This window comes from Chanodichthys erythropterus, chromosome 9, assembly GCF_024489055.1.
Source record: "Chanodichthys erythropterus isolate Z2021 chromosome 9, ASM2448905v1, whole genome shotgun sequence".
NCBI classification, from domain to species: domain Eukaryota; kingdom Metazoa; phylum Chordata; class Actinopteri; order Cypriniformes; family Xenocyprididae; genus Chanodichthys; species Chanodichthys erythropterus.
In genome coordinates this window covers 13,904,411-13,918,053 of record NC_090229.1, presented here as the reverse complement: position 1 = coordinate 13,918,053, position 13,643 = coordinate 13,904,411, and the positions used below count along the sequence as shown (strand labels likewise).

The 13,643-nt window shown below is 36.4% G+C and overlaps 1 protein-coding gene across 1 annotated transcript; it reads right to left on the bottom strand.

Moving 5' to 3' along the window:
- Nucleotides 1-51: 51 nt before the first annotated feature.
- Nucleotides 52-12,058, bottom strand: fsd1 (fibronectin type III and SPRY domain containing 1). The gene is made up of 13 exons (XM_067394674.1): nucleotides 11,911-12,058; nucleotides 10,483-10,578; nucleotides 10,124-10,255; nucleotides 8,946-9,047; nucleotides 8,535-8,557; nucleotides 7,972-8,093; nucleotides 6,727-6,936; nucleotides 6,551-6,649; nucleotides 5,967-6,114; nucleotides 4,455-4,537; nucleotides 4,098-4,349; nucleotides 3,206-3,294; nucleotides 52-2,545 (listed from the first exon to the last, which is right to left on the bottom strand). Exons 1-13 carry the CDS (start codon nucleotides 11,923-11,925, stop codon nucleotides 2,435-2,437), a joined length of 1,482 nt encoding a protein of 493 aa, XP_067250775.1. The 5' UTR covers nucleotides 11,926-12,058; the 3' UTR covers nucleotides 52-2,434.
- Between the last annotated feature and the right edge of the window lie 1,585 nt (nucleotides 12,059-13,643).

Sequence of the window (13,643 nt, the reverse complement as noted above, 5' to 3'; positions counted from 1 at the left end):
GGAAAAAATGTGCACTGTGTCATACTTTTTCCTTGTGTGGATGTGCAAGACAATAAGTATGTTTGGCATTTGTTTTATTGACGTAACAGGTAGTGTAATAGTACGACTTTACAGTTTGACTTTAGTTCCAGACAGAAATGTTTAAAATGTTCAGATGTTTGATTAAAAGCATTGCAGATTATATTACATTAGCTTACTCACCGTCATGTCGCTTCAAAACCGAACGACTTTCTTTTGAGATTGCTCTTTTCAATGCAATTACAACATGGAGCTTTCAGGCATTGAAAATAATTCAAAAGCAGCCTAAGTGGTCCAAACATCATTTCTTTTGAAGTCATTTGATAGCTTTATTTGATTAACAGACTGAAATTTAATTTAAATCCTAGTGCTCTTTGGAGAGTTAATGAAAGTAGCAGCAATGTCTGATTCATGAATGAATCATTCTTTAGAGTCGGCTCTTTTCAATGAATTGGTCAATCTAATTCATGATTCAATCTGATTTTGTTCTGAGTTCAAATGTCGCCATGATACTTTTGCAGTGGTTCGAGTTAACAGTTCACTTAAAGGTGCAGTAAGCAATTTCTGAGAAACGCTGTTGAAAGTGGATCAGACTGAGCGCCACAACACTTGTAGCCAATCAGGAGTAGGGGGCGTGTCCACTCGTGATGGAAGAGCAGAGAGTGAGCAAAAGGGAGATTTGAAGAATACTGCAGAAAGTGATGGTTGAGAGCAGAGTACTTGCATTAGTAATGCATTACAATATTGCGTTACTCCCTACAAAAGTAACTAATTGCTTTAGTTACTTTTTAATGTGTTACATTACTTATGCGTTACTTTTTCTCACCTGGGCTGGGTTTGCTTGTTTGTTTTTTAATAACAGCAAAAAAAAGTTCTATTTTTGGCAAATGTTAAGGCCCTTTCACACCAAAAATGAAATGAATGAGCCTCAGGCTGAAGAAAATGCATATTTACACCTGTACGGTAGAGAGCGCAGCTCAAACAAACCTTTCAGCTGTGCTGCCATTCTGGATTAAAGAACATGGGATGGAGGAGAAGAAAGTTTAACACTCTTATCTCTAAATCTAATCTAAAGTAATTCATGTTTATTAGTATAGTTGAATTACATCATTGAAGGTCAGCAGCAAAGACACTGGTTAATAAAGTGAGATTAAGTACATAAAGTATAATTGTGTAATTTAATGTAGTTAATTATTACAGGCTTGCGTAAAATTCCAAGATTGCATTTCAATGTTTTTATTAATTTTGAGGAAAACTGATTTTGAGCAAGTGAGATGCATGTTCACAATTAGTCTAGAACTACAATAACTATCATGTTCACGCAGTGCACACAGCGTGCGCTTTGTTTCTCTCAACATGGGGACAGAAGAGCTGTCAGTCAATAAATATGAAAGAAACCTGCGTAAATTATTTGTAAAAGTAACTTGGATATTTAAGAAAGTAATGCATTACTTTACTTGTTACTTGAAAAAGTATATCAACAGTGTTTCTCAGAAATCGCTTACTGCACCTTTAACGGGAATATTAGCTATCAAAACAAAGTCATACAGGTTTGGACCAACTTAAGGGATGAGTAAACGATGACAGAATTTTCATTTTTGGGTGAACTATCCCTTTAAGAGGACAGCAGTATGGCAAAGAATGAGTCTTCTATAATATGTAATACATAATTGCAGCAGGCATACAGAAAAGTAAGGTCTAGTAATATTTGCATCAAGAACACTGTAATGTACCTTTCTGGGTGACAGATTATGAACATGGACACACACACACATACACACACACACACTGACCATGCACAACCAAATGTTTTGTTAAACCTGCCTCCCTCCTCAGATGCTGGAACTGCTCAATTAATACATTCTATAAAAGGCATTTGATGTCTATGATTTAGCTTAAGATTATTGTGCTACTCTGATACTAAGTGTAAGTTTAAAAAGGTTTCACAGAAGCAGCTACTGTAGCAGAATTCCAGGCATATCATTTAAGACATTCAGTGTGTAAATATAATACAGTTTCAGATTTCAAACACCAACATGCTGCTGTTGCATTGAAATAACTGTTCAAATGTGGTTCAAATACTGTGGTTTGAATGAACTAATGCTAAAAACAATGTTTGGCCCTAGTGATATACACATGAACTCCAGTCTAATAAAGCTCTTTGCATGTTTAAACAGAGCAATACCCCATCGTGTCTTAATTGAGGATACTGAAAGGCACAGAATCCAGACCAGTGAGCTAAAAGGAATGAGGAAAGCAAACTAGAGCAGCTTTCCCCTGCGCTGGCAAGACATAGTGATGATAGGAAGAGCCTCCAGGCTTGTTGCGTCAGTGTTGTTTCAGGGATAGCCAGGTGTTCTCCAAACTTGTGCATACATGTAGCAGTTCTAGAGTATGTTTATCAGTGAAGTATGATCTAGGTAAGGCTGGCATTAGAGCTGCTTGTATTACTGTTTCTCTTCTGACCGCTCAACACAATACTGGGTACCTGAAGGCCCGTCTGCACTGAGAAACTCCCATTCCACACCTATAGGGGGCAAGAGAGAGCATGAGGCTGATGTGTTTTTATAGAAACAAAATATTGTTCATATCACTGTGTATGAAAGTGCAGAGAAGGCCTCCTGAGCTGAAATTCAGATAATGGTAATGGGCGTTTCGTTTACGACACGCGCCGTAAGAGGTGCACCAATCACAACAGACTGGGCCATCTGACCAATCAGAGCAGAGTAGGCTCTCGGAGGGGTTTAGACAGATCGAATCCTTTATTGAACCCTTTCAGACACTGTGAGAAAAGAGGTGCAATGTTTATTATGATAATTTTTTTTGACTTTGGATGCATGTAAACCTATTGCAGGAGACCTCCAAAACAAATTACGAACCTTTAGAATAGCATAACAGGGGCACTTTAAAATCACTGCATTTAAAGCACCTCTCTTACAATCTTACACACGCAGACAAACGTGTTGAGACTTGCTTTTTTTTTCTGTGCCTCTTGTGCCATGACCACTGCATTTTTATGACGGCATGTCAAGTTAAAAATAGATGTACTCCATCAAGATATTTTTGAACGCAAGAGTGCATCTTACGTAAAGGACTTTAAAGGACTAGCCAACCAGAATGTGTTCAGAACATCTAATTAAAGTATGATTTAATTGTAAAATACAAAACGAGCTATATCGTATCTTACCATAAAGGCTGGTATAACAGGCTGCTGGAACTTGGTTCTGAAGGTATGAAGGAGAGATTTGGTTCTGGAGTTGTAAAAAGACAATGTGCCTGAAATAAGTGAGGAAAAACTAGTTAGTAGTTACAGAGATACTGGCCACTAGTGGTCGACTGAAATGTTTTTTGTTTTGTTTTGTTTGTTTTTTGATGGCTAATTCTGATAACTTAGAGAGCAGTGACCAATGAAAGATATAAATTATGTAATATATATTAAAAGATAGAAAATAACACATGCTGCAATTAAATTTAGATTTATTTACATATTTAAGTAGAAAATATATAAAAATATATTTGTAAAAAATAAAAAATAAACAGATTTTATATAGCAGCTTATTGATTCTGTAATCAGATTTTAATATTTTTCACAAATAAAGAAATTTTGGCTAAAACAGGAAGTAAACACTGCAGCCAACAGTGCACTCCGTAATCTAGTAAGTCTGTCTGGGAGTCATATTTTCTCAAATGAAGACTAGGTAACAATATTTTTACATACACAGTATGACATGAATATGGTATAGTGGCCAAATGGATATAGTGTCAACATAGTTTGAAATCAAGGATTTAAAGTTTGTCATGTCCAGTAACAACTCTCCTGTCCATATGAATTTGCACAAAAGTCCTGGCACTGACAAAATAAAAGTCCTGCTTCCAACATATCAGCCAAACAGAAAAACGTATTTAAAAAAGCTGATATATCGGTCGACTACTATATAAAAGTGACTGCTGCAACTAGCTGCTTCTCACACAGAAAACACCATCAGTTTGCTTTGGCCATAGCAACCACGTTAGCTTCAGAGAAAACAACAGGCAAGCTATGGCACTATTCCCTCATTTTGTCAAATAGCTTAACTCACCCTCTTCGTAGTTGCAGTAAATGCCGATGCGGTCCGGAATAGGGCAGTCCAGTGTTCTGGCTTTATTGTTGTGCTTGGCTGTGAGGCTCTGCTGAAGCCAGTTGTTCAGGTGGATGCACCAAGAAGCGTTACTCTTCCCCAGTTGATCGAAGCGACCTAGAGACCGCAAAGCGATCCCCACTGCAAATGCCTTACTCTCCTTATCAAACCGTACCTCCCAGTAATGCTGCCCGGCGTCAATCATGGTGTCTCCTGGACATTGGAGAGAAATTGGAGAGTTTTTGAATGAATTCTTCTTAAAAAGACATTCTTCGATGTCTTGTAGCTCTTCTGTGGAAGATTTTTGTGTTGACTTACCCAGGACAGTGTAGGACTCTGCTGTGAAGCGATCTCGACCCACTCTAGCAGATGGAGCTCTTTTAGGGGACATCATGGCTGTCCTGAGGGAGAAAACTAATTATGAGATGGGACAAGCCCAACAGTTTATCTGGCTTATGGCTGGGTAAACACACCAGCAAAGGCTTTTGGCATATTGGTTTTTGCCAATGACAGCATATGTTTTCTGATTATACCAGCCATGAGAATCAATAACCAATTTAACGGCAGCAGCTTTTCAGTGGCGATGCTGTCAATGTACAGCACATTTAAGTGTGAGAAGATATGTACAGTGGCATGAAAAAGTATGTGAATAATTTTAATAAAATAAGTGAGATCATACAAAATGCATGTTACTTTTTATTTAGTACTGTCCTGAGTAAGATATTTTACATAAAAGATGTTTGCATTTAGTTCACAAGACAAAACAATAGCTGAATTTATTAAAATAACCCCATTCAAAGGTTTTTGAACCATTGATTCTCAATACTGTGTGTGGTTACCTGATGATCTACGACTGTTTTTTTGTTTTGTGATGGTTGTTCATGAGTCTCTTGTTTGTCCTGAGCAGTTAAACTGAGCTCTGTTCTTCAGAAAAATCCTCCAGGTCCTGCAGAAATTTCAGTTTTCAAGCATTTTTGCATATTTGAACCATTTCCAGCAGTGACTGAATGATTTTTAGATCCGTATTTTCACATTGAGACAACTGAGGGACTCAAACTCAACTATTAAAAAAGGTTCAAACTTTCACTGATGCTCCAGAAGGAAACACGATGCATTAAGAGTCGGAGTGTGAAAACTTTTGAACAGGATGAAGATGTCACAATTTTTCTTATTATATTTAAATATCATTGTTTTTCATTTAGTACTGCCCTTCGCAACCAACAGAAGATACTTGCATGTTTCCCGGCAGAAACATTAAGTACAATTTACCTTGATATTTAAATTCAAAAGTTTTCACCCCTCGGCTCTTAATGCGTCTTGTTTCCTTCTGGAGCATCAGTGAATGTTTGAACCTTTTTTAATAGTTGAGTTTGAGTCCCTCAGTTGTCCTCAGTGTGAAAAGATGAATCTCAAAATCATACAGCCACTGCTGGAAAGGGTTCAAATATGCAAAAATGCTTGAAAACTGATGAATCTGCAGGGCCTGGAGGATTTTTCTGAAGAACAGAGCTCAGTTTAACTGCTCAGGACAAACAAGAGACTCATGAACAACCATCACAAAACAAACAAACAGTCGTAGATCATCAGGTAACCACACACAGTATTGAGATTCAATGGTCACAAACTTTTGAATGGGGCCATTTTAATATATTCAGCTATTGTTTTGTCTCGTGAACTAAACGCAAACATCTTTTATGTAAAATATCTTACTCAGAAAAAATAAAATGCATTTTGTATGATCTCACTTATTTTATTAAAATTATTCACATTTTCACAGATTCTGCAAGTGGTTCACAGACTTTTTCATGCCACTGTAGGTGTGAATCTGACCTGGCAGGAGAATGCATGGGAGAGCTGGTCCTGTTCTTTTCCTTACGGATGTCCTGGACCTTCCCACCACTGCTGTCCCATTCCACACTGAGATCCTCCACCTTTAGGTTCTGATGGGCTGAACCTGCGTCCAGTTTAAAGACGAATGCTGGCAGCAAACAAGAAGGAGAGATAAAGTAAGAGGTTTTCAACACCTCCCATGTTACATGTTACATTTGGGGAAACATTCAATTGTGATTTTTCTGAAAAAAAAAAAAAAAAAATGGTGAAATTTAAAATGTTATAAGGCTTGCTGTGCTTGTTTTGTGATAATGAATCAATATGACTATATAATAATATTAATAATATATTATAATTATTATTGTTATTTTAAAATTAATTACACAAAATTAACATTGACAGCCCTAAATTTTATTTCACAAAGAGGCAGATGTACTACATCTGTGGTCTCTGAATTGGTCTTTAACAGACTTGTTTTAGTGGGGGTAGTGCTTTGTAACCTGTGTAAGATTCTTTTCTGTGAGGAGAAGAAACTTCACGCCTCATTACCCGTGTGTGTGTGTATGTGTGTAAGTGCAACTTACCGTGTGTTTCTAAAGTAACCGGCTCTGAAAATTCACCCGCCACAGCTTTATTGCACGCCTTCACTCTAAAGGTCATGTAACGCGTGTCAAAACGAAGGCCTGAACAACAAATTACATCATGTTATCAAAATCTCCTCAAGAAAAGATTACAATCCAAAACAAACATCAGCACTTACCTGTGAGTGTGTACTCAGTTTCTTTTATCCCTTCCATCACCATCCAGGGATAGTCTTCTCGAGCCCGAGGTGGACCTTCATGATTGGTTCTCCGGTATTCCAGGATGTAGTGGTCGATTTTGGTGTCAGGTTCCGGTAAGGTCCACACCACTGTGACCGTGTTATCAAACACCTGGCATTCAGCCATGTTAATTTCTGGCGTGGCAGGCACTAAAGGAGAGAGGAACAGAGATATCTGATACTGGAGACCATTGTTCAGAGATACTAGCCAAAGCCTAAAATTTTCATGAGTCCCAATAATCTGGAGGCTACATGGAAACATGGGAATTCTGACACACACATATATATATATATATTTACATTTATATATATATAAATATATAATATATATATATATATATATATATAATATTATTTCACAAAGTGTATATAGTTTTAATTGGTTGGTAGTTTATAAATAACTATAATAATTGTAATGTATTCATTAATTAAAAATCTGTGGCTTGTTTTAATTTTATCATAAATACCATCATATGACCCAGCCTCAGGCTGTATTGAGGGATTAATTCTGGTATATTTAGTTTATTTAGTAGAAACACAAAGTGCATTTACATGCACAATAAAAACCTGTTTTAACGGTTTACAAGAATATCTGTCTGCATTTATGTGAAATGTTATGTGAAGTATTGTGTTTTATCGCTGTTCCTGACATTAAAACTGTTACACCATCAAATATATTGACACTCCATTTGTTGACATGACGCCAATAAACAGGGTTGCCAAGTTTGCTGTTTTCCCACAATCGGGCTGCTTCTAAACTGTTGCTGCGGGTTCATTTTTGCCGCGCTTGTTAAAGGTTTGACATATTGTAGAGAAATTGTATTCGACTGAAATGCTTGTATTTAAATATTTGACATTTTACCAATGATAAAACTGTGCTAGATGATGAGTTTTGTGAGGGAGGGGCCTTTGAGCTCCTTTATGAAAACTGTTTATGATTACTACTTGGATATATAATGATTTTCAAGTCAAAATTGTGTATAATGCATAACAGTGACTGTAAAACATGTATTTTAGGTATGGGACTGACTTATATTGAGTTTTGATATTTGGGCTATTTTTGACAGACCTGGCAAGCCTGCTAATAAAACAGTTTACGTGCAAAGTAGGCTGAAATCTAGGTGTGTCAACTAGGCTTTGCTTAAACTGTTTATGATTATCTTTCCTTATTGATGCTACACCGACCTGGAAGAAATTTGATGGCCAGCAGCATGTTTCTTTCCTGAGTGAAGTCCACCATCATGTGATTCATACTGTCGCTGGCCTTTGCTTTCAGGGACAGACGAAATGCTGGAGCCATAGTTACACTGCAGACACACAGACCCGCAATAAACACTTACAGTCAGTCTACAAACACAATAAACTCCTGACAGACTGAGAACAAGAACATGGGAATGTCATGAAGGAGAATGTCAATGAGGGCGCAATAAATCACTCCATGGCATGCATTTACACAGGCACACAACTGGGGAGTCAGACGAAATGAAAACTAATAAAAATGCTAAAATATTATATATATTATATATATATATATATATATATATATATATATATTATATATATTATATATATATATATATATATATATATATATATATATATATATATATATATATATATATATATATATATATATATTAAATGAGTTAATAAAATGAATGAACTTTCAGGGGGAGGAGTGTTTGAAGATGTTCTACACTGTGCATTGAACTCAATCAAAGATCTAAGTATAGACAGTTGTACAGTACCTATCCTTTATGTCTTTGGCCGCCTGCAGCAGAGAGGAAAGAGAAAAAAGAAGGGACAGAGAGAGAGAGAGATAGGGAGCAAGAGAACTGAGTCTCATTGAGTCTCAACAACACACAATACATCAGTCATACCAGCACGTGTTAGCAGGAAAAGCCAGCAGCGTCTGACACAATTTGCCACTTTGTTAGAGAAAGCAACAGCAGTGCCAAACGGTTGTAAACACACAATCAAATAATCATCGTAAATGCTTTGACAATGTAAATATTTGAGGACAAATATCTTAAAAGCAGTTGTATAAATACAACTACATTCAAATATGTATCAAAAAAGGTAATGGCTTGAAACACCATAAAGTCATTAAGTCTGAATAAATGAGCTGTAACAGTGTAAACATTCCAAGTGGGCGTTACCCGAGTGAAGCTGTCATTCTCAGATGAGCAGAGCGTCTGATTGGCTAATTCCAGCAGCTCCTCTGAACTCTCTAGGGCTTTGGTGCATGCGCTCAGCTGACTCTGAAAAGACCCACAGAATATAATTATAATATTACTGGACAATTACATAATCCAGTTGAAGTTAAACACATTATTAGAATGGTTTACATAACTACATAACTCATCTATAATGACTAGATGGACTAGATTTGGTAGTCTTATCAAATTGATTTATTTAGCAGTATGCTAAATTGTTGTAGCGTTCTTGTATTTGCATACTGGTGTTATTCTTAGAACTGGAGGCTTAACCGTATTTGCACTTGATTTGAATGCTTTTCTACAAACTGTAGCAAAATAACAAAGTAGCAATGTATGCTACCTGTTCTAGCAATTGCCTTTTAGGCAAAAATGGCATTTTAAATGTATTAAAATAGAAAATAGTTATTTTAAATTGTAATATTTTTTCACAGTATCACTGTTTTACTATATTTTTGATCAAATAAATCCCTTTGTGAGTGTAAGAGACTTTCAAAAAATATTAAAAAGAAAATAAATAAAAATCTTAGACCCCCAAACTTTTGAACAGTGTTTAAAAAAAAAACTTCAATTGTCTTGATCACAGAGTTTCAGATAAGACAAAATACTGATTCGAATAATATAATATATCAGGAAGTATATAATAACTACAAACACAAGGGTAAAACACAAGCAGATAAAATGGTTCACCTAAATATTTTCACACTGCGACTTCAGGGTCAAATAGAGGATGTCTTGAAATTATAGACTTCCAAGTAAGTAAAATTTACTTTGACCTCTGTCATTACGCTCTTAATGACAGAGGTGAAAGTACAGGTTTAATGGTGAAGAACGTGTGTTGTAAAATGCGTTGTTTCAGATGTACACATACACAAAGATGGATTATACACACAAAGACACTTTAATCCTCAAGGATTTCTTATTATCCTTCTCTTAACATGACACATCTAAGTCAAGCACAAGCTCTAAAGCCGTCTCACTCTGCCTTTAAATGATTATATCTGATGACTATTTTACAGATTATACTAATTATATTGGATGTTTAGAAAATATAAAACATCTGAATTGTGTATTATGGCTAGGGATCATTCCAAGGAGCTGGGCTCAGACAGCGCTCTCACCTGTAGCTCATATGTGCGGCTGGCTCTTTCCTGCTTGATGCGCGTCACCATGCCCTCTTTCAATTCGTCCAGGACAGCATGCAGAGAACTAAACTCTGACTCCAGATCCTCCTGCACTCGGTTTGAATTCGTCTGCAAACACCACAACCATATCGAATTCTGAGTTAAAGCTGTATTTGTCTTTATTGCTTAAAACTATTGCTGTAGCAAATTGCTGATTTAGTGAAATGCGTCTAGACAGTCATTGTGCTTGCAACACATTTGGGCCATCTGAGAGCTGACAAAAGACATTTGCTCATTCATCAAACAGTTTACTAACTAAATGTGAGTAAAAAGAGAAGGCTTACTGTATTGTTTACCTCTAGGTTCTCTAGATTCTGCTTTAGACAGCAGACGAAGTTCTGAATTTCCTCATTCTTCAGAGCCAACGTAGTAATAATCTTCCTCAGTGACTCCTGAAACATGCAGGTAAAATTAGAAACGCATTCTTACAGTCATAAAATACCAAAACTTAATCAATACCAATAATAGGTTGACAATGATGAGACATCAATGCCGTTGTCAGAGCGCGATCAGACCTCACTAAGCGAATGCTGAACGCAGTTGGACATAGAGGAAAAAAATTATATAAATACTGTTCGGTTTCTCGTACAAACCGATCGTTTCGTGTCTTAGGACATCAATAAGCCCTCACGAGCCGCAGGGTTTAATTTGGATTTGTCTATGCAAGTTTTTTCGACTCTTATTGTTCGAGTTCCCATTCACTCCCATTATTTGACTGACAGACGGCAGCGATTGGAGTTAAAAATCATCATTTGTGTTCTACTGAAGAAACCTACATCTTGGACGCGCTGGGGGTAAGCAGATAAACATCAAATTTTCATTTTTGGGTGAACTATCCCTTTAACAATAAACAGCTTTCAATATTTCAATATTTCAAAATAAAATGTATTTTTTATATTGTAAAAATACATTATAATAATAAATAGCAATTTTGAGAAATATTAAAATGATAGTTAGCAAAAAATTACTGCCTGCACCTTTAACAATTTGTTTGATGTCATTCAGATGATACTTTCCCCATCGACGTCATTATTTCATTGTCTATTTTTGAGTGTTGCTTTGGGACACAAGTGCAGACTTGTAATGCACGTTAGCCAGAGGATGGAGAGTGAGCTGATATTACTGTAACTCAGAGGGTAGATCAGAAATGTCATATTTCATCCTCATCTCATCTAGGCTTCTTGCATTGGATTAAGTCACTGATGATGAGCCACACAGAAGCGGCTTTATATCCGGGGCGCGTCCCTGAAGCCTGAAGCTTCTAACAATACAGGCCGGTTTGGGGTTTCCCTGCACCAAAATTTGTTCTGGGTACTGGGGTTTCATCCACGACTACACAAAAATATCATTTCGTCCGTTAAGATTAATTCCTCTGATAAATATTTTAAAACAATGCACGTTTCATGTTTCAGAGCTTGCGAGAACCGGGGCGGTTTCTGGGTAACGTATTCAGACTCACTGTTGTTGATCAACTTGGGGAAATCTTCATGTATGTATCATGCGTTCAAAACACTGTGGAAATCCTGACGATGTGAAGTTGTTACTTCCAGACTGTCTTTTATAAGGACACATAATAGACAATGGGCGGAGGACATTTGGAAGTGAAGCTACAAGCTAATGGTATTTCGTATTTTGTATCTCTTTTATAACGCAGCATCTTCTTTCTTTTTTATCAGATGCGTATCACAGATAATAATATGTCTATAACAGCGGTTGCTTCTTACCTTCTGGTCGTCCATGCTGTCAGCATGCAGCACCTGTTTCAGATATTCTCAGGATATTTATCCCAGGTCGTCCGCTATAGCGCTCCTCCGCTGGTACTGATGTTGCTATGGAGCATTGCATCCCTCAACAACTCATTAGCGGCAAAGCGAATTCTGCGCAGGCGCACAACAAGGATGCTGGGTAATGTAGTTTTCCTAATATATCTCGAAACACAAATGTGCAACTGTTATTGTTCAACTTGCCTATGTCATGTAAAATTTAGAAAAATACTGAGTTCTGTTTCATAATTAATGTAGTTTTTTATCAATGTATATACTATTGATGAGTATATAAATGTGAACATTTGTTACACACATACCAGTAAACACATAAGTTCTGATTGTTGAATAATTTATAAATGTTTTTGAAAGAACTCTCTTATGCTCACCAAGGCTGCTTTTACTTGATCAAAATACAGTAAAACAGTAATATTGTGAAATATTATTACAATTTAAAATAGCTGTTTTATATTTTAATGTATTAAAATATAATTTATTTCTGTGATGCAAAGCTGAATTTCAGCATCATTAGTTACTCCAGTCTTCAGTGTCACATGATCCTTCAGAAATCATTCTAATATCCTGATTTGATGCTCATTTATTATTAGTGCTCAATTATTAATAATGGTCCTTATTATTTCCAGTGTTGAAAGCAAATTTTACTGTTTAATATTTTTGTGGAAATTATGACACATTTTTTCAGGGTTTTTTTATGAATAAAAGTTCAAACGAACAGCATTTGTTTGAACTAGAAATCTTATAATGATGATAATTAGAAGAAATGTTTATTGAGCACCAAATTAGCATATAAGAATGATTTCTGAAGGATCATGTGACTGAAGACTAGAGTAATGATGCTGAAAATTCACCAACTATGCCTGTGGCACATAGGTAGTTAATGTATGCCTATGGACTTCTTCTTTTTTATCAACATTAAGATTATACATTTGAATTTGCAATTTTGTATGAATGAGTACAGTGCCCTCTGTAAGTATTAGAACAGTAAAGACAAAATTGCTCTGTTAGCTATGGTGTCAAGACATCTATAAATATGATTAAAGATTAATATGAGGCAGATGTACAGAATGTGACATTTTGTTATTGACTTTTTTTACCACTAAGAAATACAGCACTTTTAGAGTTTCATCCCTCTGCCTAATGTGAGCATAAGTATTGGGACGGTTTAACGGTTGCTTGTTTTGGGGAGTTTCTGCCTTTAGTCTTCTCTTCAACTGGTGAAATACTTGTTCAATGGGATATAAATCTGGAGAATGACTTGGCCAATCTAAGACCCATGATAATCTTGATTGAGTTGGCAGTACTAGTGTTTTGGGTCATTGTACCGTTATGAAGCACTTCCCAGTGAGTCTGGTAGGCAAGATTCTTTTGTACACTTCTGAATTCATTCTTCTGCTGCCATCATTGAATAAGTCATCAATAAAAAGGAGTGAGTCTGTTCCAGAGACAGATATGCATGCCCATGACGTGACACTATACCTCCACCATGCTTTCCAGATGAGGTTGTATGCCTTGGATCATAGTTTCCTTTTTTCTCCACACTTTTTGCTTTCCCACTTTGATAAAGGTTAATCTTTTATTTTTGGTACTGATCAGATGTTTGATCTTGCTGTGTATCCTCTGTAATTCTGTTGGTGAGGCAGATTGTGAGACCATCATCTCAGCTTTCCGGAGGT